Source organism: Podarcis vaucheri (genome assembly GCF_965113315.1).
Source record: "Podarcis vaucheri genome assembly, chromosome: 7".
NCBI classification, from domain to species: Eukaryota; Metazoa; Chordata; class Lepidosauria; order Squamata; family Lacertidae; genus Podarcis; species Podarcis vaucheri.
In genome coordinates, this window is record NC_138765.1 from 51,824,789 (window position 1) to 51,852,775 (window position 27,987).

A 27,987-nucleotide genomic window follows, 5' to 3' on the forward strand; every position below is an offset into this window, starting at 1 on the left:
TCTCAATAGTTTCCCACCTTTTTCTGAGGGATCTGATAGCCAGAATATTGTCAGGATGAGGTTCAGGGGGAGGGGGAGAATACCTTTCCAAATTTCTCCAATCACAGTCTGCATATGGGACAGCCAGGTAATCCCACCCAGACAAGCTTCTCATTAATGCTCAACACATTTTCTGCCTCCTCCACCTCCCACTGCACCAAGAGAGTTCTGGCCACTGAGCTCCTGCAGCAGGTGAGCTTTGCAAAGCAACAGAGGCCTGTCTTGCATCTTGCAACAAACAGGTGGCAGCAGTTCTTCTCCCCCTAATGCCTCAACAAATGAAATGGATTTGTAAAAATGTTACATGAAAAAAAAAAATACGAGGCACTACACTTCTGTAAAACAAGAAAATCCTGAATAAAATAAAACTAAAAAAAAAAAAAAACCAGGTGGCAGCAGATTCTGAAAGCAGAAACTTTTATAGACAGGACTTGCTGGAGACTGCCTGATGAATGCTCACTTCAGAAATAAGGCAAAGCCCTGTGGCTTCTTGTGCCCACATATCCACCACAGCAGATCAAAGCCTGGCTATGGGAACATAGGAAGCAACCTTATATGGAGTCAGATCATTGGTCCATCTAGCTCAGTATTGTCAATGCTGACTGGTAGCAGCTCTCCCAAGTTTCAAACTGGGTTTCCTTCCAGCCCTATGCAGAAATGCCCAGGATTGAACCTGGGACCTTCTGCATGCAAAGCTGATGATCTACCACTGAGCTCAGGCACTTCCCCAATATAGGAAAGGTAGCCTTTGCCCCTGTTGAAGGTGTGACACCACTTCCTTTTCTGCAACACCATAGGAAAACACCTCCAGCAGGAAAGCATTGCATCAGTCTGGGAGATTCCCTCTTATTCCTAGGAACAACTGAGGTCATGATAGTGAGCTGTTAGAATGCTTATTCTACACCAGGAAAAGAAACACCCATTGGAGAGGCAGAGTTATGTGCAATGTCCAAAAGAACCTTTCATGCCCCAGAAGCCATTCAGCTGTCCAACCAACTGAGGTTAAAGGGCTCCCTTTGCAGCTGCCTGTCAGAAAATACTTTTGTCTAGATCTGTGCTAGAAAATTCCGTAAGCCTGATCTGGTCCCCAGAGCAATGTTAGCTGGCCCCTTGTAGACCTGTCACATTCTAGTCAAGGTGTGATAAAATGTTTATAACAGGTAAGAGCAAGGAATTAGTATACACCCATCTATCATCTTTTGGATTCTGAATCTAAGGTGCCACCACTTTGCCTCCAGAGGTGTGCTCTACACACTCTTCTGCTTTGCCCAGGCTTCATTACAGACCCTGAGCACCTGAGATTAATTTGTGTAGTGCAGTGTTTCCCAAACTTTTTTGGGCAACGGCACACCTGTTTACTGAAAAAAAATCTCGCGGCACACCACCATTAAAGCCCCGCCCCGTGACGTCAGCGCGCAGCGTCACGCCGGGAGGGACGCACGAACGTGAAAGTTTTTTCCCTCCCCCTTGCCGGGGAACCTCCAAGCTTTGGGGGTGGGAGGAGGCAGCAGAGCGAGGGACTGAGGGACGGCGGCAACTGAGGCGGCGGCGGCTGTTGTGGTGGTGGCGGCGATAGCGGGCGGAGGAGGGGGCGGCGGCGGGGCTTGAGGAGCCATCGCCGGGAGTTGCTGCTGCTGTTGTTGCTGCTTCTGCCCGGACATGCCGGCCTCCTCCTCCTCCGCTGTCTCGCGCTCCTCCCTTTTGCACGCGCTGCCCCGCTGCTCGGCACCACCACCGCGGAGCCGCCCCCGGCTCGACACGGATCCTCGCCGCCGCCGCCTCTCACCGCCCGACTCGCCCGCCTCCCTCCCACGGCACACCAGCCAATGTCTCACGGCACAGTAGTGTGCCGCGGAACACCGGTTGGGAAACACTGGTGTAGTGAAAACACACTGCTGACCCTTGAACTACTGTACAGAGCTACCTGGTGGCAGGTAATGGAGCTTGCAATGATCTAAACAGAGTTGCCTTGCTGCATGACACATTGAGAAAAGATAATGGTGATTTCCCAGAACTTTCAATGTTGGGAAAGCAAAACAGCAAAAAAGAAAACGAAAGTCAGTAAAAGCCAGAAAGCTGCAGATGGGAATCTGCACCGGGTCAAAACTTGCAAAATTGCAGCCATGATTGTGCTGGAGGTGAGAAGGAAACTCTTGTGCTGGTTCAGTTCAAGTTTGGAATGAGGGCTCCCCTCCTCATTTTCTCCTGAGGTGCAGAGCTCTCCAGAGCCCAACAGGAAAAGAGTCCACTGGCATGAGGATGCAATGGGGTCACAAGGCAAAGAGTTTTGCTCAGCCTGAAAAGTTCCCAATTTCAGCATGAGCTTGTAGAGGGGCATTTGATGAGGGAGCCACAGGAGCAACCAAATTGTGGACCTGGCCTGCAAAGGTGTGTGCATTCGCAGAGGGCTGGATTCCCTCCCCCCCCCCTTGAAAGGCAGTTGGAGAGTGACCTGTGCATAAATGCCCTTTTCATTTCAGGTGCCTGGCACTGAGGCTTCTGCCTGTCCAAAGGTAGAAAGAGAAGCAGCCTTGCCAAAGTAACAGCACTGCTGTGCAGGAGAGGCAGAGAGTCAAGCAGCTTCTCTCAGAGCCCAGCATGGCTAGCCCATCCCCACAGGGCTAGGAGCGAAGGTAGAAAGGAGCAGGAGGAAGAAGACACAGTCCCTGGGCTTCCTGGATGGGGCACTCTCCAGTGTCCTGCCAAAAGAGATCCGCTGGTGGCAGCTTGCCCAGGGACCTGGCCTGCACCTGGCCAACCATGCCAAGGCAGCTCCACCTGATGCTGCTGCACTTTGAAACTGAGGTGGGCAGTCTGTAGAAGCCGCAAGTCCCAGCAGGCCTCATTCACTATACACAGCCTCAATACAAGGAATACATCCCAAACCCTCAGTTTGGCAACTTGCTTATTTCCTTTGGGAAGTTTGCTGATTGTTTTGAAATGTTTACTATTAACCATGCAGGGGCTCTAATGGAGTAACATTCATCTCCTATTCTTAAAAGGAAGTGGCCTGTGACACCATTATTGGGTTGGGGGCAGAGAGAAACTTCAAAATAAAAAATGAACAATTTATGTTATGGAATAATGGGGAAAGGGATTAAAATCCAAAAACCCTCCCCCAAAATACTCCTGCTCAATTAAGACATGAAGATTTTCATTTCTCTGCTGCTACTCTGCAAATGTTTTATACCTGTTTGACAATGTCAGGGAAACTGCATGTATATTGTATCTTTGAGCTCCAATGATATAAATTGGGTTTGGTACTGGCAGTCTAGTAAATACTAAAAAAAATAAATCAAAATATTTCCAAATGTCTTTTCCCTTTAAAACTGCAAGAGGGATAATGCTTCCTATGCTTTCAAAACTTTAGGAGGCGTTTCCACCTCCCATTGTGTCGTTCATTCAAGGTCACTTCCACCCTCTGTAATAATCAAGGACAAGAGTGCAACAGCAGCAACAAGCTGAGAATATGGCTGGAGAGAAATCCTAGCAGGATCAGAATTTCCTGGGCCTGAATGGTGCTTCTACTGCCCTTTGCCTCAACTTGGGAGGCAATTCACCTTGGAAGGGCACCAGGGCAGTTCTAGAAGGCCACACCTTTCATTGACTGCCTGCAGCAACAATCAGATGAACATGATTCTTATAATCTTTTTTCCAGTGAGTCAATGGTAGTTGCAAATGAAATTCCCACTGCTCAGAGCCAACTTCTGGGATAGAACCAGCTGTGGCAGTCTGAGCCTTGCTGCAAGGATGCTGCCCACACAGGAAAAGGGAAGAGGCAGCCTTCAGTCTGCTGCCGGAAAGCTAGTCGTTTATTTTGTGAAGGTGGCTTAATGTGTTCAGACCTTAATGGGTCTTATTCTGAGTAAAAGACTGTTTGCTCTTGAGTATAGGCTTTCACTTTCAGTACTGAAAGAGGTTCTGTTGCTAGGCTATAGAGGGGAGAAGACCTACAGTTGAGACAATTTTCACAACATAAATGGTGGCTTCTGGGCACCAGCTCAAGGTGCACCTCTCCTTTTACTTTTTGTCCATTTTCTTCGGTGTTGCCCCCACTCCACTTCTCTTCACACAGGGCACTTGCAGGGCAAAGCACAGCTCTGGCCCTAGGGGGAGTGGGGAAAAACTTTTACCTCCAGTCTCAACCATAAAAGCAGAGGAGCCTGGGCTACAGAGCATCTCTCTTTGGGCAGAATCAAGAAGGGAAGCAGCTCACCTCCACCGCTCTCATGCTGAGGCCGCGCAGCAGAAGCACCACCACATGGATGGCTGCTCTTCGCACTTCAACCTGGCCGTCGGTCTTCGCTATTGCTGTCAGACATGAGGTCACCTGTCAGACAGATAAAGTCATAGGCCCTATTAGGACAGGCAGACTACTTTGCCCACCTGTGATGGGCTGGGGACTCAGGAGTGCCTGCACAGCAAACCTGAGCGCAAAATCAAAGCCCACCACACCAGAACAGTCAAGAGAATAGGAGGTTGAGAAAATGATCTTTCCAGCCCAACCTAAAGACTGAGCCTGGGACCTTCTGCATGCAAAGCAGATGCTCTGCCATTGAGGGACAGCCTTTGCTCTAAAACCCCTTTAGTGGAATGCTGCACTAAGGAAACTTAAGTGAGAGAGGAAGAAGTTTTCTTCCCCATCTTGGTGGGAAGGGTCAATATTGCAAACTCCTGAGCGAAGGCAGCTTCTCCTTCCTTGGAGCTTATTCACATTTGTGGCATGGAAACTGCCACCCAGCTTGTGGTGAGTGGGCAGAACTCCTGTTTCCTGGCCTCCAAGGAGGTCCCTGCTGCTGGTTCTGAAACTGGCAGAGAAGCCTCTGCCCTGCACAGAGTTCCCCACTGTAGCCTCCTTCCTTCAGCTCAAGGGCAGCATTTCCCCCTCCCCCTCTGCAGCAGTTCCTGCTGAATCAGCTGGCACCTGGCCCGCTGCAGAGCCAGAAGCATCCTTCTCTCTCTCCCTCCTCACACACAGAAAAGTGCGGCTTGAAATCTGCACCAAGCCACCCACCTCCTCCCTGTCTGCTGCTGTAGATGCACAGCAGCTACAGCAATAGGCAGCAGCAGAGCTATCATGCACAGCTCCTGACACCAAGAGGGCATTCACACCTCCTGCCATTCCAGCTTCAGCACTGCAGGAAGGAGGAGGAGGGGAAGCAGCTTAGTGGTGGAGAGCACCTGATTTGCATGCAAAAGGCGCCTTGTTCAATCCTGCCAGGTGACACCTCTCCAATTAAAATAATCTCACATATGTAGCAGGTGATGAGCAAGCTTTCTCTTTTTGCTCAATACCCTGGAGAGCCTGCTGCTGTTCAGAGCAGACACTGCTGAGCTAGACAGACAAAGGGTCTGACCTGCTACATAAGGCTGCTTCCAATGCGCCCAGCAGGATTCTTTCAAACCTTTGTGGGAATGAAGCTTATGATCATTTTACCCAGATACCCCATAATGTGCTTTTTTAATGAATAAAAAAACCCAGCCTATTTTACTCACAGCTATTGAGGACAAAGGTTGTGTACGCACTATGTCTTTAAGGCACATTCAAAGCACACAGACCCACACACCTCAAATAAACTTGGGGACTGGTTTGTTAAGGGTTGCTGGGATTTGTAATACTGTGAGGGGTCAATAATAGTGCCCAGAATTCTTTGAGGGAAAGAAGGTGATTTGGATGTGCTTCAAAGGTATAGTGTGAACACAGTGGTCCAATGATGGACTTCTTTTCCACCCCATAGCCCTTTTCACATATACGTATGAGTGGCTTGCAGTTTCTCACCTGTGGTAGCAATTAGGATGTCATTCTGGTTTAACTAAACACCAAACAAAAGGCTGCAATGTGTAGTGTATGTCTCTGCAGATTAGTTAACCTTGGACAGAGCTTCCATCAGGTTTCTCAACCCAGCAGGAGGGCCAGGGTCAGGTGACCCTGAAATGGCACACAACATGCCTCTGAACTTATTATCCTTGGAGGTAGCCCCCAAAAGCATTACTGTGCAGAATTCAGAGAACTGATCCCTCCTGCCTGTGAATACCAAGATGTACCTGCCTGGTGGGCACGTATTTCCATGGCACCCATCTCCATAGCACCGAAGTGCATCATTGGACGCAAGAGCATTCACAGCCCTGCTCCAGCTAGTTGTTGGAGAAGTGGCAGAGGGCAAATGGAAAACACAGACTTCTTGGCTGTTAAGGGTCCATTCAGCAACCTTCCAGAAAGCAAAAGGCACATCCTAGCTTCCAGTAAGCCTTACTTACTAGGTCAGGGGTAGGCAACCTAAGGTCTGTATGCCAGATGTGGCCCAATCGCCTTCTCAATCCGGCCTGTGGACAGTCTGGGAATCAGTGTGTTTTTACATGAGAAGAATGTGTCTTTTTATTTAAAACGCATCTCTGGGTTATTTGTGGGGCATAAGAATTCGTTCACCCCCCCCCCAAATATAGTCCAGCCCACCACATGGTCTGAGGGACAGTGGACCAGCCCACAGCTGAAAAAGGTTGCTGACCCCTGTACCAGATACTTAGCATTGTGCTTGGCCTGTGGCTCTCATCTCTGCAAAGGAAGCTGCCTTTTACCAAGTCAGATCATTGGGTCCATCTGGCTCAGTCCTATCTGCAGTGAACAGGAGAGGCTCTCCAGGTTTCAGACAGGGATATTCCCAGCCCTGGCTAGAGACCCCAGGGGTTGAATTTGGAGCCCTTCTGCATGCAAAACAGATGCTCTACCACTGAGCTACGGAGGAGGAGAAAATACAGATACAAAAACCCAGGAGAGGTTGGGGAGACTGAAGTAGGGTTGTGACTCATTGATAGAGCATTGGCTTTGCAGGCAGAAGGTCCCTGGTTCAGTTCCTGGCGTCTCTTAGTAGGGCTGGGGATGTCTCCTGTCTAAAACCCTGCAGAGGTGATGCCAGTCAGAACAGACAATGTTGAGCTAGATGGGCCAATAGCCTGACTTGGTATGAGGCAGGTGTTCCGCAGCTTGACACAGAAATGCATGGTTGTGAGTGTTCTGTCCCTGGAGCACCCAGTTGTGGCTCTGATGGACTTAACCTTGAAAGACACCAGTCAAACTGCCCATGTTTAATGGAAGATACCCAATTATCAAACAGCACAGGACAGTGGAGAGTGTATTAGTGGGCAGAAGGCGAAAGGCACTGGAAAGCGTTACGCTGTCTGAAAAAAAGAAGTCTGTGAGAATGCCCTACAGCGGCCTTCCCCAACACAGTGCCCTCCAGATGCTTTGAACTGCAACACTCATCTGTCCCAGTATCACATGACTGTGCTGCCCGGGGCTAATGGGAGTCTAAAACATCTACCTGGAGTGCACTAGGCAGAGGGAGTATGTCGAAGGGGCTCTCAGAAGCCAAAGAGGCAAAAGGAATTCATAGCATGGGGGGTATTTACCAGCACTAATCAGGCCACAGGTTTCCATTTGGGAGGAAGTTATATAAGCCACCCCTTCCAAGCATACCACCCCACTAGCCTGCCATGTTCCAGTAACAGCAAAAGCTTTAGAGAGGAGGTGATGTGGCCAATACCTCATGGACCACAGAGCCCAGCTGAAAATGAAGTATCTGGCACAGCTCTCCCAGATTGGACAGGCTGCTTGCCCTAAGAGTGCCGTCCAGATCTCTCGCTCCTCGCAGAAAGGTGTGGATCAGGTTGTCTCGGTGTGAGAAGGCCATGTCTCCTGTAAGAGTGGGGGCGGGGGAGAGAAAGGTTCCAATTATTTAAGTCACTCACCTTTTGCAGAACAGAGCTCTGTGCTATGGAGAAGAAATAGACAAAGAGATTGAGAATGTATTAAACCTGTCACCCATGAAAAATACATAAAACTCTTGTTAAGCAAGAGCTTTGGCTGGTTGGGGGTCGGCACTGTTGATATCTCTTGGGGAAAAGTGGCCTGTTCCATGGAGGACACAACGAGATGGGCAGAGATAAGGAGCCAAGGACAAATGGAGATCCCAGGCTTTTGGTGCGTTGCCACCTCCTTTCCATCAGCAATGCTTTTCCGACTCACGTGTAAACCACCAGACAGTGCAGGTGGTTGGAAGAGGATATCTCTGCTGGAGGTGGCAGCGTCACACAGCCTGGACAATAAAGCTGTGGTGGTTTAAATTGAAAACTTATCTATCACATGGCAATGAGCTGCAGCTCCAGTCTAGAAGTCACCTTGGCCAGCGGTGCTCTGCTATCGACCAGTCAAGATCACACGCTTTGGCGAGTGTTCACAGCTGACCAGGCGCCTGGCCCATCTGCACCCCCCCCTTCTTATGCAACCATCCACTGGCCTGTGGCTCAGAGCGGCAGCTGTCAGCATGTGTGCCCATGGGCATCTACAATGTGACGCCAATTTCCTGGACTCACCTCTGACCTCTGGGCAGCCCAGCCTCTTGTGGCTTCTGTGCAGAAGGATCCCCAGACAGTTCTAGCTAATGACCTAGGGATTTTTGTTGCACCTTCTGAGCAGGTTCCCAGGATGGCTGGTCAGGCAGCCACCTGTTAGGAAAGGTGATGCTTCTTATTGCCCCAAATTCCTCTTCTCTGCCCAGAAGAGGAATCCTGAAGTCAGTTCTTGCTGACTTGGGAGCAGATTTTTCTCTTACTGAGAGAGAGAGAGAGTAAGAGTAAGAGTGTCTGGGACTTTGCAGTGCTGCTCACCCTGACCCAACAAGCAGCACTCCTAGCAGATACATGAACAGCTGCTGGTGCAAAAAGCTCATTATTTTCAGGGAAGGAGTGATGTGAACTTCAACCCAGAAGGATGTTTTCAATTCTGCTCTCACTACAGCTTGCCCTTACTTCCCCATCTATAAAATGGGAGGAAGGACACTTCCAAAGTGACTCTGGTCACAGGGGCTGAAAGGCTCCGGTCCAGCCCTCTTAATCTTTGCAGTCAGTTCTGGACCACAATGCTGCAAAAGTCCCTGGGATTTTGTAGTGAGTAGGGCTGTGGGTGTGGAAGTAGCCATATTCCTGTGCCTCAAAATGGTTGCTGTTAAGATGCCCAAACTCAGAACCAAGAAGAACAAACCCATGTAAAAAGGATCTAGGGGTCTTGGTAGACCACAGGCTTAATGTAAGTCAACAATGTGAAAAAGGTATCACAGTTTAAGAAGGACATTGGCAAGCTTGAATGTGTGCAAAGGAGAACAACCCAGATGATAAAAGGACTGGAAACCATGCCTTATGAGGAACACTTGAGGGAGCTGGGTATGTTTAGCCTAGAAAAGAGAAGCCATTTTAAAATATCTGAAGGGGTGTCACATGGAGGATGGAGCAAACTTGTTTTCTGTTGCTCCAGAGGTTGGGACCTGAACCAATGGATTCAAATTACAAGAAAGGACAGCTATTCAACAGTAGAATGAATTACCTCAGAAGGAGGTGGACTTTCCTTCACTGGAGGTTTTAAAACACGTTGGGTGGTCATCTGTCAGGCAGCTGTGATTCCTGCATTGCATGTGGTTGAACTAGAGGACCCTTGGGGTGGATCCCTTCCAATTCTACAATTCTATGATTCTAGACGCATGCAACAGAATAGAATGTGGCTGTCATGTCAGTCCCAAGGGGGTCGGGCAGAAGGTAACATCATGCCTTTTACTAACAACACCAATTTAATGCCAGTCTAAGAGTACGCCAGCTTTCTTTAAAGTTTCACAAAATTATTCATCAGAGAATGGAGAGGAAGCAAATATACACAACTGGGATTTCTGTTTGCCCATTCACAGCAGACCAAGTGCATTAGAAACAGCAAAGCGTGTGAAAACTAGAGTGAGCAATCTGATTGTGCTCCTTAACCCATGACACAGAACAGCAAAGGGCAACAAGTCTAAAAGGAAGAGCCAGAAGACTTTTGCTCTGTGGCAACTTCTCTCCCACCCGCTGCTGCTGTGACTAAGTAGAATCAGTGGGGTGTGCAAACTTGCTGCTGCAGAAATATTGGGTGGGTGGGTGGGGGGAGCACAATGAGGCAGGACTGAATGTGGGTTTATTCAAGCACTCAGACAAGAACAAGAGTTACATGACAGGCCACTTCTGCACTGGATACACCCTGGCGCTTCCTGCCACACTGTCGGGCAGGCACAGGATGAAAGGGTAATCCCTTAATTTTCATTAGCCGCCTCTCTGGTTCCCCCTGAATTCCAAAGCATACAAATTCCCCCCCCATCTTTGTCTCACCTGCATGTCAATGGGACAAAAGGCACACACACATGCATCTGCCCTGAAGAGGCTTCAGCCATGGGGGAGGAGTGGGGGAGGGATGCCAGCTGAGGGTACCTCTGCTGCTGCACAGTTACAACCTTTGCTCTGTTTTCTCAACTCTTAAGCTAAGAACCAACCTCAAATTCTGTATCTTGAACAACTTGTGCACAGTAAGCAGAATCTTGTAGATATCTTTATTCCACAAAAATCCATTTTGGCTCTGTGACCAGCACAAGCCCAGCTTTGGTCTCAGGTACCAGCTGCCTTTGCACACACATTTTCAAGCTGTAAAGTCTATAGTGGTAGTACTTGGGGTGAGATGGGGAGCTGTCTACTCTGCTGAAGGAAATTAGCTTGCATCCCTTGTAACTGTTAACCCCCCCTTGGTGGGCTGCAAGGCCTGCAGTGCACCAACCCACCCAGGGTGTCAGAAGCATCTCCCTCCCAGGCGCCCCTAGACAGCTGAGGAGGAGGAGGTCTAATTATTATGACTCTTGCCTACGAAAGCAGCACTTTGCCTGGATCAGGAGCTGAATGAACAAAGCAGGTTCCCTCCCAGCCCCCTCCCCCATGCAGTGAATGATCCCTGAATAAGAAGAGGAAGTGTCTCAGCTGACATCCTGGGGGAAGCTTTAATGTGTTTAAACTCAATTGATAATGCAAATCCTTCAGCAATGCCTGGAAGGGGGAGAGGAGAAGCACCTCTTTCCTCCCCACCCCAAGAGAAGAAAAATGAGACTACACAGGCACATATAAGCCACAGTTCTAGCTGCCCCCCCAACTCCTGAAGTTACACACAACAGGGGTCAGGTTGCACAGATTCCCTTTCCTTCCTTAACCGTTCCAGCCAGCTGACAGATCTCAACTTGTCTTCAGCTTTCTGCTGCCTGAAGAAGAAAATCTGCTTTCTAATGAGGGCTGACATGAAAGCAGCAGAACTGTTGCAAACCAGCCGCTCCCTCCTGGGATGCAGGCGGTCGGCTTGCGCAGGAGTTGTCCCTTTGCAAAAGGCACCCCAGAGCTTAGGGCATTTGCTGCAGTCAAGACCTGCAGGGCAGGGTTCGCCTAGGCACCCCACCTCCCACCCTCTGGTCCTCCTCCTTCCCAGAGCATCACTGGAGTCCTTCTCCTCAGCAACAGATGCATCTGTGCCATGATAGAGCAGATGGGTCAAAATTAGGCCCCTTTTGCTTCCAGCAGTAAGTCATAGTTTTGTAGTGGTGCAACTCTCGCTATTACACTGCCACAAAGGCAGAATAACCAACATTCCTTTGGAAAGGTTTTCCTCCACACCAGAGATACCAATATCCAGAGGTGCAGGAGGGTTTTTGCCACAGCCAGCACTCCCTGCAGCCGTTAGGAGGAGAGACAACCCCAAAGCAAAGCAAATCCCAGAAAAGATTAGCAGCAGGGGGTGGGGAAGGAAATCCAGTGATTTTTAAGAATAGAGAGCACAGTCTTAAATAGTGCTGTAGTGTTGAAAAATGTGAAGACGTACAAAACACTTTGGTTTAATTTGATCTATAAATAGACAGACTAGTTGGTGCATGCCAAATAGGGGGCTGTGCTGACAGCGGTGCAAGAACCAGGGTGGGTAGGAGTGGCACAGGCCGGGAGTGAAGCATGACACCTCAGCAGCCTCAAGAGACCCTCATTCAGATCAGCAGCCCCACACCCATAATGTATGACCAAGCAGTGGGAGAAGCCACAACACACACAGCCTCATAGCTGCAGTCCCCAAGGGTGCTGGGGTGTGGGCGGGTGGGTGGGTTTGTGTGTCAAAGCCCAGGGCTGTTGTCGGGGGTCAGGGGGCTTGAGCTCCAAGTCTTTTGCCCTGGGGTGGATATCTCCTGTACCTTCTCCCCTTTATTTTTTTTAAAATTACTCCCCCTCTGAAACTTAGCCTCAGTTTGCATTAGCACATGCAGATTTGTATCATGGGCCTGGGGCCTCAAAATCCTTTTAAGTCAATCACTGAGCACCTAAGTGGCCAAAGTGCTTCCATTCATTAAAAAACCCCAAAAAACTTCTAGAAGATTAACAATAAAAAAGCAATGGGAAAAGGGCAGAAAGATAAGAAAATTGTGACTGGAAAAGTCTTCCTGATGTTTAGCTGACTAGGAAGGACAGGGACCACCCCCCTTCCCCCAAAAAGCACTCTTGCTGGGGGCAGGGAAAGCAGGAGCGAGCAGCACCTTGAAAAGAAAAAGAAAGAAAAGAGATACAAACAGGAGGATAAAGCCCTGACACACAGGGGAGCAATTATGCTATTATCTTTAAAGAAAGGGCCCTTTGCCAGCAGCAACTCATCAGTGAGCCAAGAGAATTTTCCAGCAGATGAGGTGTCTGAGTGCACCTACTTTCTACCTGCAAGAAGAAAAAGCAGCTGCACAGACCAGGCACAGCGGGGGAGGGGGGGAGTAAAGGGTGCGCCAATCACTGCCAAAAGGGCAACATAGCACCAAAAGGGCCATATGCTCTACCTTCACAATTGGAGGTAGTATATGTTTTTGGGGGCCTAACCAGAAGCCCAGAAGTGTCTTCGGACAGCACTGGCTCCCAGCCTCTAGAGTGAGATGAGCGCACAACCCTAGAGTCTGTCAAGACTGGCCCGTACCGGCAGGTGTACCTTTACCTTTACCTTACCAGAAGCCCAGTAGTGAAGGTGGTTGTGTTGCCATGGAGAAGCTCCCCTCCTCATCCCTAAAGGGCAGCAAAACCAGAGAGAGGAAGGGGCAAACAAGTGGGTAGATTCATTCAGGGGATTTGAGCTGGTACCAGCTGTGCTCTGTTTGAAGGCAGTTTTGCAAGAATCCAGTGCTACTTATGCCTGTGGGACAGGGTTGCTTGTTTGCCAGGCATCTACAAACCTGCTCATAAAATCACAGATCTGCTGAGGAAAACAAACTCTGGCATTGCTTTTGCACATGTGTGAACTTCAAGGAGTTACTTCAAAGAGCCATTGGGCTGTATCCAACTAAGTTATCCTTGGACTAGATAAGATTAATGGGCCTAACTTAGCCATGCTCATTCCTTTCAAGGGGTCTGCTCCAAGGAATGCTGGGCACAATTCATTGTGCTGAATGCCAACAGTTATGTTGGAACAAGGCCTATAACCAGGTGGTTAATTGCCAAATTTCACAGCCTGGAGCCTTGTCTCTTCAGAGGCCCCATTCTTTGCCCAGAAATGCTAAAGTCTCTTAGAATATGATTTATGCTTGGAGTGGGCAACCAGTCACTCAGAAGAAGCACACAATATTCCGATTTGGTCTGAGTGAAAGGGCAGTCAAGGTAGATGCAGCTTAGCCCACAAACAGGAGTTTTCAATCCGGGGGTGCATGTTGTACTTTGGAAGCTTATCAGAAGATCAGTATTAATGGCAGAGAGGCTTCCTCACCACCACAACCACCCCTTTCTTGCAATGCATGATCAGATGGAAGTGTCAGGAGTGTTCTAGGTCACCTGCTCAGTACATAATGGTCAACAGCATGGCCCTGGTGCCTGAGTGTGCACATGTCCCAGGATCCTTTACATCATGCAGGGCTTCTCAAGCAGACCAGCTGATGTCAAATAGGCCAGTTCCCTCAACGCAAAAAGCGTGAAAACCAGAAGAGGTCCTCACACACTGAACATCTGTTTGAGAAAATATTTATTTAGCTGCCACAGAAGCCAAACCAAGGAGGAAACCCTGTAATCCCCCCTCTCTTTTATCAAACTAAAAGATTTAAAAGCCAGTCTTTTAGCCATTTTCTGCTTCAGACAAACAGGTGGGATGCACAGATGGAGAAACATCTGGGCCAGATGGTAATTTAATGAGTTAGGCTCAACATATATAAAGCACAATAAGGCTAAATTGGCCAAGCAGGATTTGCAGCACAGAGTGCAGGGAGCAATCTGTTCGCTGGCAACAGCAGTGGACAAAAGACTTGAGATGGCTGTGGTGGCACCATCAAGACTTGCTCATGCACCCTGCTAAGCTGCCACCTGTCCCCCTAGACCCCAGTTGTGTAGAGGAGCTTGGATGCCACCAAGAAGCAATCACTTTAACAAACAAAAACCTTTAAAGAAAGGCCTAAGTTCCAGAGAACTCAGCCACTGTCATGCCCAGACAAGTCACAGGGCTCCAGTCTTAGGGAAACAGCAGGCAATGCAGCCAAGTTTTATAATGGTGCCTTGTAACATGCAGGAAACCGGTGGGCAATTCCTGAACTTCCATTTATGGGGAAATGAAGCAAGGAGAAAATTAATAGTGCTGTTAAATAGCATGCACAGATTCTAATACAACTTGAGGCCTAGCAAAAGGAGGTGACTCATTCCCTTAGACATGCCTAATTTTCCTTTGTAAGGGCAGGGCATGCAGTGTTACTCCAATCTGTGCCAGAGGACATGACTCCAAAACCAGGGGAGGTTGACCTGGGTGGGTCCAAACAGTAACTTCCCCTGCTGTCAGTTTGGTGCTTAGGCACCTGAAGGCAAAGATGCTACTGTGGAAGAAGGAGCAGGGATCTCCTCTAGCACGGCTCTGTCCAGGTGGGGTGTTGTGCCCACACACTGAACAGCAAAGCTAGAGGCATCTGTAGATTGTGAAGGCTGGGTACCAAGCTGCCAAGGAACATCAATGCTGTTTGGCACTCTGCACTTAGTACAACCAGTTGTGGGTTTTATACTAGTAAATGAGCATTACTCAACTTCCTGGACAAGTGTGATTATAAAGCCAGCGTAGGCCTCCTCAGGGAGCCACATGTTCTGGTGCTCCACACGCTGCTGGAGCAGCTCTGGCACAAAATTCCCAGTGGGAGCTGCAAACTCACCTAGTGCCCGTGTGATGCGCATCAGGGCCTCTCCCACTTTCATCCTGGTCTCGACCGTCTGTGCTTCCTGTGTGCCTGGATGAGCGCTCCCATATTGGGCCAGCAGGTAGGGCAGGACTCGCTCTGGGAATGCATCTGACAGCAGCACAACACCTGAAGATCAGGAGAAAGAGAAGCACCAGGGAGTGACATAGAAGGCAGAGGCATTGGCAACTGTGTGGACCGATGTCCAAGATGCTAGTGGGGATACTTTGAACTGATGGCTTTTTGAGCCCTTTCCCAGCTCTCCAATTCTAAATCCAGAGGGGATAGCAGAGGAAGAACGCCCTCAAAAGAAAGGAGGAGAGACTGAAAATCAGATTCACACAGAGGACTTGGAAGGATTGAACAATGTGCCTAATAAAGGTAGAATAGTTTTAAGTGATCTTTTATTGCCCACCTGGCTAATTATTCAGATTTTATTTTTTGCCCTTGTCCAAAGGGTGTTTATAATAGCCTTATTGCCACATTGCTTATCCTGGGAGTAGGGATTCCCTAGATGTTGTTGATCTCCCATCAGTCCCAGCCAGCATGATTAGCAGGGATGGGAGCTATAGTCCAGAAACAACTGAAAAACCCTCAATTCTTCAGCCCTGTTGGCAGTGTGGGAGCTTTGCCAGCTTAATACAGCTCTCTTGCAAGGCAAAACAAACCAGAACATGCCTCAAAAAGGAATTCCCAACACGTGGGAAAGAATTGCCTCTGAAGCAGAATAGACCTACAGGAAACTAGAAACCCCTGGCTTGGCAAAGCACCACACGCCTTTGCTAAGCTGGTGCCTTCCCTGGCTGAAGCTGATGAGAGTTGTAATCCAAAATATATGTAGGGCACCAGGTTGTCATAGGCAGCAACAAAAGGTGCCAACTTAACCAGCTTCAACTCTGTCCTGATGGTGGCTGTGCCAAAAAGACCACATTCCCAAAGGGGTAGCTGCATTCATGTGCAGCAACAAGGTGGCAAAGCTCTAGATGTCCTCAGAGATGAGCCAGCAAAGACTGGCTTCATCAGATGTCATCCACAAATCACAATGGCAGAAAGGTGCTACTTACAAAGGTTCATGTCATGTGAGTCACTGCCCCTGGAAGAGGCAAGGGCAGCTCCAGGGAATCAAGCCCAACTCTCGCTCACTGAAGAGAACTAGAATCAAGGTCTCCCTTCTGAGTGTGCTCCTAGAAGTTTTGTGTGTCCTACAGCCTTGCTCCAAGAAGTCATGGCAGCATTCTACAGTCAAGCCAGAGTAAACAGTGGGGAGGAAGCACACTTCATGTAATTGCAAGTTCCACCACAGAACCATCAGAGCTGTGAAAACAGCCCAGGTCCTACTGGGCCATGCCCAACACCTTTAATTCAATAGCTGCTTGATTTGGCCTTGAAGGCCCAGGTTACGACCTCAACCCTTTGAGATTATGCGGATGCAGCTGTCTTTCACATCCCTTTGATCTCAAATTCCAGATCAGACATGCCTCTGGGCACAGGAAGAAGAAATGGAGGAGGAGGGAGGAAAATGCCCTGGGGATTAGAAGAAGCAGGTTGTTGGGAAAATAGGTATTATGGGATTGTTACATCTGCTAAGGGCATTGTCAGCTGGTGGCAGAGTGGGATGACTAGGCTCCATTTGGGAACTCAAGCACCTGTTGCTGTGCTTGACAGAGATCCAAGGCTTCCTATCCCCATGCTTGGTGGCCTGCCTCTAAGCCTAACCTACCTCATAGGGTGGTTGTGTGGATTAACTGAGGAGAGCCATGTACACCACATAGAGCTCCTTGGTGAAAATGTGGGTTATAAATGCAATAAATAAATAAATAAATAAATGAGAGTTCACAGCCTGAAGAATCAAATATGATATAATAACTGTTCCTAACATTTACCTGGACTAATTTGGAAAGGAAAAATTATGTTTCCCCTTAGTCCAGGCCTCCTGGACCAAGCCAAAGTTTAAAGCTTCTCTCTGAAAGTGCAAACGGAAAGGCCATAGATGGGAGCTTGTTGCAGAAGGCTGGCATAGGAGGCAGCACTTCACAACACACATGGGGTTATTTCCACCTTAAGAGCTGAGGCTGGCACACGCCACAGCTTGCCCAAGGCCTCCCCGGGAACAGGGCTCCAACCGCCAAGTTGCCCAAGCCCAAGGCCCAAACTGACAATAAAAAGCTGTGTGGGAAAACCCACATGAAAAAAATGGAACAGGGAGCTCTAGGGCAGAGGGGAGCAGAATTCCTCTTTAAAGAGTTGGCTTGAAGAAGATGAGAAACATCCTCCTCCTCCAGGAACAGAACCATGGAGAGGAAAAAGGCTCCAATGAGGCCATCTGAGGTAGCCCCTAAACTGGCTCATCTGGAGCTGCCTATGGCTCTAGGGCACAGGTGGCCAACTTCCAGCTCTGAGGCCTGATCTGCCCACCCTCAAGCTTCAAGCAATTTTTTCAGTCCCCAGCCAAAACCCCACCAACTTTGGCAGTGGGGTCAAAAGTGTGGGGAAGTGAAGCAGACACAGTGCTGGAACAGGCAATACTCTGTGCTCAGGAACAGATGCAAATTGCCCCCTCCTTGGTCACCACGACATTAACAGAGGGGGCAATAAGCCCCCTTCTGCTGATCCAGAAAGATTTTCATTTATGTAGGGCTGTAAGGTGGCGGTTTGTCCTGGATCCTAGGCAAGTCAATTGAACAATTGCATTTTGGGGCCTTTTTAGAACTCAACAACTTTCAGGGTGTCCTGGTTTTTACTTTTTGAAATATGGCAACCCTAATTTATGTACAGTATTTGTTTAACATTTACAGTGCACCAAAGGATCTCGGGGTGGCATACATGGTTCTCCCCCTCCCCATGTTACCCTCACAACAACCCTGTAAACTAGGTTAGGCTGAGAGACCGACTGACGCAAGGTTACCCAGCAAGTGTCTCAGGGCTGCATGGGGATCTGAACCCTGGTCTCCCAGCTTAGTCCAACACTCCAGTCACTACAGATGGGGCAGGGAAGGCTGTGTGTACATGAGAGTGTGCAGGGTGGCTACACCCACCTCTGGCCCTCAGAGAGTGTGGCCAAGGGTGAATGTGGCCCTTGTGCCAAAAAAGGTTATGCTGGAAGTGCAATGATCCTGCCCCCTTTCTCAGTTGTTTAGGCTTGCTTCCTTCTGCAGCAGGTAAGGTGCGGCGGTGGGGAGGGTGTGTGTGCTTTCTCTGTGATACCATCCGCCAGGGAGTCTTGAGAATCACAGAGGACTCTGTCCCCCACTCTGGGTGCAGTAAACAGTGCTCTGGACACTTTAAAGCTCTAGGGGCTCAAAGCAGCGTAAAGCAAAATTCCGCTTCCAAGTTTATTTTTTAACTGTGGGTCCATCGCAAAATATCCAATACTGAATACATGCGAACCACACATTGTCAACAGCAGGTTCAAGGGCCACATCCAAGGTACAATTACAATTTCTTCCTGTGGCTCAGACTGGCTGAAACCTGCCAATATCCTGGTTCTGTGCTTCCCCCCGACTTTGCTTTTGAGAACAATCATGTTACTCATTTCCGGCTTGTAAAGCAATGGACTAGTAAATCTGCAATGAGACAGCAATACTTTTATGTGTGTGGGGGGGGTGCGGGAGGGAAGACTGTGGGGCCTGGAGCATCTTTGGGGATGCCAAGCAGTGAGTCAGTGGCAGAGGCTACCTGGCCAAGACTGAAGTCTCTCCTGCCCTGCTTATTTTCAGGTGCTTGTCTAGCTGGAAATGGTAGGGAGATGTGTGTTCTGGAATGGGGTGCATGTGTGTTGGCAGCCAGATGGCTCTCTAGGGGAAAGGGCAGCGGGTAAGATGTGAAAGCTGCCCCACATCTTAGCCTCTCCCCTACATCATCCCAGCCCTTTTGGGGCAATGCCGACATGACTCTCAAAGCTGAGCTTAGCACTTTGCTTCTGACTCAGCCCCCCTGGCAAAGTGGGAGGGTTCATCAAAGCCATCGCAAAGTTGCTAAACGTGCAAGGATCAATGCTTTCCATGTCACTGGTGGGAGTGGCAAGATGTCTTTCGCCTGCAGGGCACACATGAGCCCTTCACACGCTCAAGCCAACACAAGTACAGGAAGGAAAAGGCAGGCCGAGGAGGTTTCCCCTTCAGCTCTTTGGGTGTTGCAGCCAGAAGAGCAGGTCCTCTTTATTCCCTCTCTCCCAGCTTCTTCTACCTGACAGGAGTCTGAGCCAGGGGCTTCCTGCTGGGACTTCCCAGGTGCCCTATACCAGTGTTTCCCAACCTTTTTTGGGCAAAGGCACACTTGTTTCATGAAAAAAATCTCGAGGCACACCACCATGCCAGATGGGGAAAGGTCACTTTTTACTTATGTAAAAAAAATTAAAAAAATAGTAACAGCATAGAAGGTAATGGTTAGGCTAGCATCCCTCTTCCAAATATGCTAGGTTTTTATTTGCAGGGACTGTTCTACATGGGAAAGCATTCAGCACTGTCATTCTCCCATCTGCCATCTGAATTGGTACTATTCTGGGTCAACTTACTCTGCTGCATGTGTAGATGAAAATGGCACCAAGTGTGGGGGAGGGGGCAGAACAGGTTTCAGATACAGGATATTAAGCATACACGTACTTCAGATTGAACTGGTTGCTTGCTTTGCAAGTTTTCATTTCCCAAATGACTGCCTTGGCAAGCGCAATACCTACCAGGCTCAACGCCGGTCTCGCGCTGCCGCTTCCTGCACTCTCAAGGACCCGGGAGGAGGAAGGCGTGAAGGGAATCCCGAAGGCGCGAAAACCTCGCGCATGCGCAGGCCTTCCACCTGCGACAGCCCAGTAGGCCGGCCGAAGCGAGCGGCGATGGGATGTGGGAGGGAGCTCGCTCGCCGCCCCGCGTGTGCCTATGTGGGGCACGTTACAGCCCCGTGACGTCAGCGCCACGCAGGCAGCCAGGCAGGCAGACGGCGAGAGCCCCGCGCTGGGCGGCCTCTCCTCGCCGCCGCCGCCCCGCTTCTCGCCGCCCGACTCGCCCGCCTCCCTCCCACGGCACACCAGGCAACGTCTCGCGGCACACTAGTGTGCCGCGGAACACCGGTTGGGAAACACTGCCCTATACAAACTGCACAGAAAAGGTGCAGCATGAACTTTGAAAGGGTTGAAGACTTCCTCCTCCTGAAGCAACTGGGAGATTTTTTTATCCATTCAACACCTTATTTATGGGTCTTCCTGCCCAACCCCACAATACTTTAAATAAGTGTTTGTTACTCATCCTGAGCCCTTAGGATGTTACTGGGCTAAAAATCTGAATTATTATGAATTGCACTGCACAATGAGGAAAGGGAGCTGGCTCGCACCCAAATGCCTCCTTACACTTTGAGGGTGCCAAGGAATCCCGAGAAGAAACAGTGAAAAAATCCATCGGCCCAGAAAGCTGGTGGTGGATACTATTACTGTCCCACTTTCCTCGCCTCTGTCTCTATGAAAAAGAGGTGGGAGGCCTCTTTCAGCCTCCATTTAGCTCAAAATATATGCTACTCTGCAGTGAAGCTTCCAGGACAGTTTTCAAAAAGAAGATAAAAAACCCACAACACATAAATACATGGGAAGAAGAATCCCATACCGCTGTTATGCTAGACTGCAAGAGGAGTTGGCTCTTGGATCAGGTTAAAGGCCTATATAGTCAGGTATCCTGTTCTCATAGCAGCCAACTAGATCAGTGTTTCCCAACCACTGTTCCGCGGCACACTAGTGTGCCGCGAGACGTTGCCTGGTGTGCCGCGGGAAAAATTAAAAAATTCGAAAGATTTTTTTTTTAAAAGTCAAATTTTCGATTGGGGCGCCGTCACTAGATGACCCCTGGGGTTCCCTCCCTCCCGCTCTGCGCCTCCCTCCTCCTCCTCCTCCGGGGAGGCCCTTCCTGGCTCTCGGCCAAGGCTTGGCGGCTGCCACTCACTCACACGCTCGCCCACCCGTCCCTCCATCCCTGCACCCGGCCTCTCCCCCTCCGTCCCCGGCGCAGGGGCTGCCGGGATCCGTAGTCCCCTCGCCCTTGGGCTCCGCGCCCGCGCGGGGTGCGCGGACTGCGTTTCCCAGCGTGGCCTGGCGGGGTGGGCGTTTTGTTTGAAGCGCTCTTCTCCCGGCCATGGAATGAGCGCAGCAGCGGCGGCCGGGCGGGCAGGGGCTCTTCCGCGCAGACCCCACGCAGGCTGCCTGCGCCCCCGTGGAGATTGGGCGGCAGGATGGAGCCCGGGGATCTCCGCGGAGGCGGAGCGGCGGCGGCGGAGGCTGCCCCCCAGGTAGGGCTGCGTCGGGGGGGTGTTTATTTTTGCAATGCTGCATCCGCGCCGGAGGGGACGCATCGGACCGCGGGGAGACCCCTTGGCGGGCGTGCAAGGCAATGCATGCGTGCAGGCGTTGCATGGAGTGCAGTGCAATGCAATGGCAACGCGGCGCCCTGCATGAATGCATGCAACTTCCACCGGCGCTCCGGACTTGGCAGGTGAGGGGGGTCCCCAGTGGGCAGCAGAGAGAGCCGGGAGGGCGAAGGGGAGCCGGGGGGGAGCAGCGCTGCTCCCCGAGCTGAGCCCGGGGGGAAACTTCGGTGTCGTTGCGCCGGGTGTTGGAAGCGGAGGCTGGCGGGGGCCCCTCACCTGCAAAACCTGGTCGCCTCTCATATATTTCGTGCATTGCATTCATCGCCCGCTTTCTCCTCCAAGGAGCTCCCGGGGGCGCGCGTGGTTCTCCCCGTGTTATCCTCGCAACAACAGCCCTGCGAGGTGGGTCAGGTGAGTGGCCCAAGGGAGCACCCAGGGATTGTCCTGGCCAGGTGGGGTGATTTGAACCCTGCTCTCTGCCCAGTCTTCGTCCTCATTTAGCCCCCACATGTGCATGACTGTGCATGACTGAGGTTTTCCCCCCTCATCTTGGCTATGGTGTGAGTCTGTGCTGTTAATTAATGGGGTTCTGCCTTCGGAGAAGATGAGCCAGCCCTCAAGGAGGTGATTATGTAATTTGCTAGCAATTCATGTCCCTCCCGGCGTGACGCTGCGCGCTGATGTCACGGGGCTGTAATGGTGGTGTGCCTCAAGATTTTTTTCATGAAACAAGTGTGTCTTTGCCCAAAAAAGGTTGGGAAACACTGAACTAGATGCTTTTGATGAAATCCGCAAGTAAGCAAGTCTGACTGCAACAACTCTCCCTGCTTGTGATTCCCCGCAACTGGTATTCAGAAGCAGAATGCCTTCAACACTGGAGGTTAAAACACAGCCATCAGGATTACACGGCTACACCAGGACTGGAGGTATGGTGCAAGTGTGCTCCTTCCCTGCACTGCCCCTGGCTCAGACCAGCAGAATGGCCAAATTGGGGTGATGTTCTCTCTCTGGTTGCCATCTGCCTTAACAGGGCAACTGGTGAAGAGCCACTGAAGTTTGACTGTACCAAGGCAAAAAGGTGGACTCCTTTTGCTCCAAGAAACCACAGCATCTCAGACCTCCCTGTGTGGCAATCTTGAGTTCAGCCTAGAATGTTCCTCTTTCCTTCTGCACTATCTGTACACAGCAGCTGATTAATTTGTTAGAGGACGTTCGGCACAGAAACATGTGTGTATACCTTTAAGAAGTTTCTGGGATTAATTGGCTGCAGGTGACCGTTGCTATAAAGGAAAAAGCTGAGTTTTGTTGCTTGCCTGCAGGAATAACATCCACCAGAGTTTGTGTTTATTTGCTTAGTAATAAAGCTTTCGTTTTTGTTTGGGTTTTTACACCTATGTCTCCTGGAGTCCATCTGTCCTCTGCCACCGGCTGGAAATTCCCCTCCAATAGGTTATGGGCCCAGTCCCCAGTCCTGAGTGGGCAGAGACAGAGCGTGAAAAGAACCCAGAGACTGGAAGCAACTCAGCGTTTTCTCAAGCAGCTGGCTGTGTGAAGGCATCGGCAGGGAGTGTCTGTTTGGGACCAGGAGCCGAACGTTTTTCTTCAAGCCACGTGTGAGTAAGAACTGAGTGGAAAGCTGAAAGCTGAAAGCTGGGTGGTGCCATGGCTGGACTTGGAGCTGGAACTCAAGGGGGAGCTTCCTATTTTCCAGTAGAGAAACTGGGAGAGTCCAATTATATGTCATGGAGTTTACAGATGCAGGCGTTTTTAAAGAAAGAACAATGTTGGACTGTTGTTGTTAACCCTCCTGTAAAAGAGGAGGATGAAGAAGTAGATGAAGCAGACCAAAGGCTGGAGGACAAAGCCTATGCCAATTTAATTTTGAGTTTAGAGAAGTCTCAGTTATCTCATGTGCGAGACCTTGAAACAGCAAGTGAGATTTGGCAAGCACTGAGAGCGATACATATTAGAGACACTGCTGGCAGCAAAATTACTCTAATGAGAGCTCTGTACCGAGCCAGACTAAGTGAGGGTGAATGTGTTTCAACACACCTTCAAAGAATGCGTGATTTGTTTTCACAGTTAAATGAACTTGGGGAACATTTTTCTGAACAGAGAAAAGTTTATATTGTGCTGTCTTCACTTCCTGAGTCATGGGACAATTTAGTGATGACTCTGGAAGCAATCCCAGAAAGCCAATTAACAATGCATTTCTTAACTGGCCGTTTGCTTGATGAGGAGGAAAGACGCCATGAGAGGAAGGCCACAACCCCTCACCGTAACTCCAGAAATGGGAGGCAGTCCAGTAAAAGATATGCAACTGATGAGGAGCGGCATCCTAAAGAGGTTGTAGACCGCAGAGAGGAAGCAGCGTTCACAGTTAGAAGATGCTATCATTGTGGGTCAACTAAGCATTTAGTACGACAGTGCACTGTGTCTGTGGGAGAAAATACAAGACAAAGGCGGCCTGCGTTTGCTGGGAAGCGAGGAGACAGGAACAATCGAATCCAGTATGTTTCTGCAGCAGTTCGAGGCACCAGTCACGACGTTGGACAAGACTGGATTTTAGACTCAGCAGCGACAAACATTTTTGTCAAGTCTGCACAAACCCTTGTAGAAAAGCAGAAGCAGCCTTGTAAATCTGTAAATGTAGTACTAGCTGATGGAACAGTGCATGAGTCAGCTGGAAAGGGTAGTGTGAATATCAACTGTTTAAGTACCAAGTTTACCAATGTTTTATGTGTACCAAGTTTAGAAAATAATTTGCTTTCAGTTACAAGTCTTGTTAAGCAGGGATTTAAAGTAACCTTTTCTGGTTCAGGCTGTAGAATAGAGAAAGCTGGAAAAGTGGTTACAGCGTCGCTACAAAATGGTTTGTTTGTTTTGAAAGACCAGCTAGTAAGTGAGTCTGGGGCATATGTTAAAGCCTATAATAGAGCCTTGCATGATGAGTGTCAGCATCTGTGGCATCGTCGTTTGGGGCATGCCAATTTCCGCAGTATTGCGAAAATGCCAGAATTAAGCAAGGGAATTAAAATGAAAAAATGTTCAGTTTTTCTAGACTGCAATACCTGCAAGGAGTCTAAAAGTAAGCGAGGGTCTTATCCTGAAAGTACTAGAATAAGCAAGAGGCCATTTGCTTTAGTACATTCAGACCTTTGTGGGCCATTTGCAGAGTCTGAAGGAGGAGCAAAGTTTTTTTTGATTCTTGTGGATGATTATAGTCGATATACTTGGGTATATCTGTTAAAATATAAAAGCGAAACTGGTCAACTGATTAAGAATTGGGTCAACTATATAGAAAGGCAGTTTCCCTACAAAATTACCCAGTTGCAAAGTGACCGTGGAGGCGAGTTCATGTCTGAAGCCCTCCAAGTTTGGTTGAAAAAGCGTGGTATTAGTCACCGTAAATCGTGTCCTTTTTCGCCTGAAGAAAATTCAGTTGCAGAACGCAAGATAAGATCTTTACAAACAATGCTAGATTCAATGCTATGTGATTCTGGCCTATCCAGGAAGTATTGGGGGGAAGGAATTCTGTGTGCTAACTACATACAGAACAGACTGTTTCATTCTACCATTAACAACACCCCTCATTTTTTGCTTTATGGAAAAAAACCCTTTTTGGACCATGTTAAAACTTTTGGTTGCTGGGCTTGGGTCCACATCCCAAAAGGACAGAGAAGGAAAGGAGAGCCCAAGGCAAAGAAACTTAGGTTTGTTGGCTACCAAACTTGGTCAAAGGGGTATCGTTTTGCACTAGGGCGTGGCAGAGTTGTAATATCAAGACATGCAGAGTTTTGTGAGCAAGATGGTTGGGTTCGTTTACATGGAAATTCAGAAGTTGTGTTATCTTCTGATGATACAGATAAATTTGTGAAATCTGAGGAAGAAAAGCCACAAATTAAAGAAAGTTCTGAAAGTGACAGTGATGAGGATTCAGGGGATGAGGATCCCAGTACACAATCTCCTAAAGCTGAACCAATTTCTCCTGAGCAGGATGAATCAGAAGGGGAAGGTAGTTCAGAGGGGGAAAGTGTTCAAGTTAGAAGGTCACAAAGAAGCAAGAAGGGGGTACCTCCAGAAAGGTTTATTATACAAAAAGTTAAAACTGTTGATGTGAAAAAGGAACCTCGTGATTATGAGGAAGTTTTAAAGTTACCACACCAGGAAATAGTAAGGTGGAAAAATGCAATGAAAGCAGAAATGAAATCTTTAGCAGAACACAATGTCTTTACCATTGAGCCATTGCCAGAAGGAAAAAAGGCAGTGGGCTGTAGATGGGTGTATAAAATAAAACACTTGGCAGATGGTGATGTTAAGTACAAAGCCAGACTGGTAGCACAAGGCTTTACTCAAAGAAAAGGTGAAAGCTTTGATGAAACTTTTTCTCCTACTGCAAGGAGTGAAAGTGTACGTTTATTGCTAGCTCTTGCAGCACAACGTGGGTTTAAGGTAAACCATTTTGATATTGAAACAGCTTATCTTAACGCAAATCTGCAAGAAGAGATTTTTATGAATCAAGCGCCAAGTTTTGAGGCAGGAGAACAGAATTCTGTATATAGACTGAACAAAGCAATTTATGGGCTCAAACAGTCAGCTAGAAATTGGAACGAGTGTCTTGATAATGCTTTAAAAAATCTTGGTTTTAAAAGAAGCTTAGCTGATAACTGCTTGTACACTAAAGGAAAGGGTGATAAACAAGAATTGTGTTTGTGTTATGTTGATGATTTGCTTCACTCTACAAAAGGTGACAAGCAAGTGGAAAAATTTGCAGAACAACTAAAAAAGGTATTTAAAGTAAGAGATTTGGGGCCAGTAAAAAATTATCTCGGTTTAGAAATTCAAAGAACAAACGATGGAAGTTTTTGGTTGAGTCAAAAAGACAAAATAATGGAGTTACTTGAAAGAAACAATATGCAAAACTGCAAGGGAGTAAAAACCCCAATGGAAATAGGTTTTTTCAAAAATGAAGGAGAATGCACAGAACCTGTAAATCCTGAAATGTACCATTCAATAATTGGAAGTTTATTATACATTTCATTGTGGAGCAGACCAGATTTGAGTCATGCAGTTGGAATACTAAGCAGACTAGTAAGCTGTCCTACAGAAAATGCCTGGAAAGGTTTAAAACGCATTTTTCGGTATCTAAAGCAAACACTTGATTATTGTTTAAGATTACCATCTTCAGGTTCTACAAAATTGCAGTGTTACGTTGACAGCGATTGGGCCAACCTGCCTGATAAAAAATAAATTTCTGGAATGGTTTTTCAATTTGGAGATTCTTTAATAGGTTGGAAATCCAAAAAACAAAGTATAGTGGCCACATCATCAACTGAGGCCGAATAGTGTGCATTGTCGGAATTATGTAATGAAGTTAAATTTTATGTTCAGATCCTCAAGGATATAAACGTACAGTGTAATTATCCTATTCAAGTTATGGAAGATAATCAAGCCGTAATAACCTTGTCTGGATCTGACCAGTTTAGAAACAAATCAAAGCATTTGGAAATTAAATATCAAAATGTAGCTGAAAATGTAAAACAGAACCAGATAATGCTGAAGTATTGTGAAAGTGCACAAAATGTGGCGGATGTATTCACAAAAGCGTTAACCTTTGAAAAACATACACGACTGGTAGCAAAGTTGGGAGTTGCTGTGTGTGATATGTAAATATGTTCTGTTCTGTTTAAAATACTATTTGTTTCTGTTTCTGTTTGAACGAGAGGGGGTGTTAGAGGACGTTCGGCACAGAAACATGTGTGTATACCTTTAAGATGTTTCTGGGATTAATTGGCTGCAGGTGACCGTTGCTATAAAGGAAAAAGCTGAGTTTTGTTGCTTGCCTGCAGGAATAACATCCACCAGAGTTTGTGTTTATTTGCTTAGTAATAAAGCTTTCGTTTTTGTTTGGGTTTTTACACCTATGTCTCCTGGAGTCCATCTGTCCTCTGCCACCGGCTGGAAATTCCCCTCCAATATAATTATGGACCCGGAGACATACATAGCATTCATCCAGCGCCCTGCTACCACTGCCAACACACAAGTATGGGGGCTACCTTGGAACGACTCCTCCAGGACACACTGTACAAAGGGAACACAATTCTGTTGAACACAGGATGCCACAGTGCTCGTTTCCTAAGAAGACAGCCAGGGACACTGGCTGCCAGCTCAATATTTGCATAGCATATCTGCCTGGCTTATACCAGATCACCTTGCTATTCTTCAGAAGGAAGCCAGTGAGAGATTGCTTTGTTCAAGGAATTAGTGGTAGCTTCTCCCAAAAGGAGGAGATCAGAGATGCTGCCAATGGACAGGAGAGGAAGTGAGAGTTGCTTGGAAGGACGATGTCCAAGCAAATTGCACAGACCAGTATAACTGGCAATGAGACCAGGCCAATTCTAGTTTTCAGATGACCAAGAATAATTCAGGGAAGAGCTGTGGCTCTGTGGTAGGGCACTTGCTTTGCATCTGCAAGGTTCCAGGTTCAATCCCCACATTCCCAGGTGGGGCTGGAAAGGAACAACTCCCTGCCCAGCGGCGTAGCGTGAGTTGTCAGCACCTGGGG

General features: G+C 48.4%; 1 protein-coding gene across 4 annotated transcripts in view; it reads right to left on the reverse strand.

The window, feature by feature from the left end:
* The window catches only part of TANGO6 (transport and golgi organization 6 homolog), a 59,475-nt gene that overhangs the window by 689 nt on the left and 30,799 nt on the right, over positions 1 to 27,987 (reverse strand). For 2 of the 4 annotated variants that reach the window (XM_082229287.1, XM_082229285.1), the window contains 3 exons: positions 15,057 to 15,209; positions 7,581 to 7,732; positions 4,256 to 4,369 (listed from right to left, as the gene is read on the reverse strand). In XM_082229287.1, coding sequence (XP_082085413.1) covers positions 4,256 to 4,369; positions 7,581 to 7,732; positions 15,057 to 15,209 — 419 coding nt within the window. Of the gene's footprint in view, positions 1 to 4,255; positions 4,370 to 7,580; positions 7,733 to 15,056; positions 15,210 to 27,987 lie in introns of those variants that run through there. The other 2 variants (XM_082229286.1, XM_082229288.1) reach the window with 2 other exon arrangements.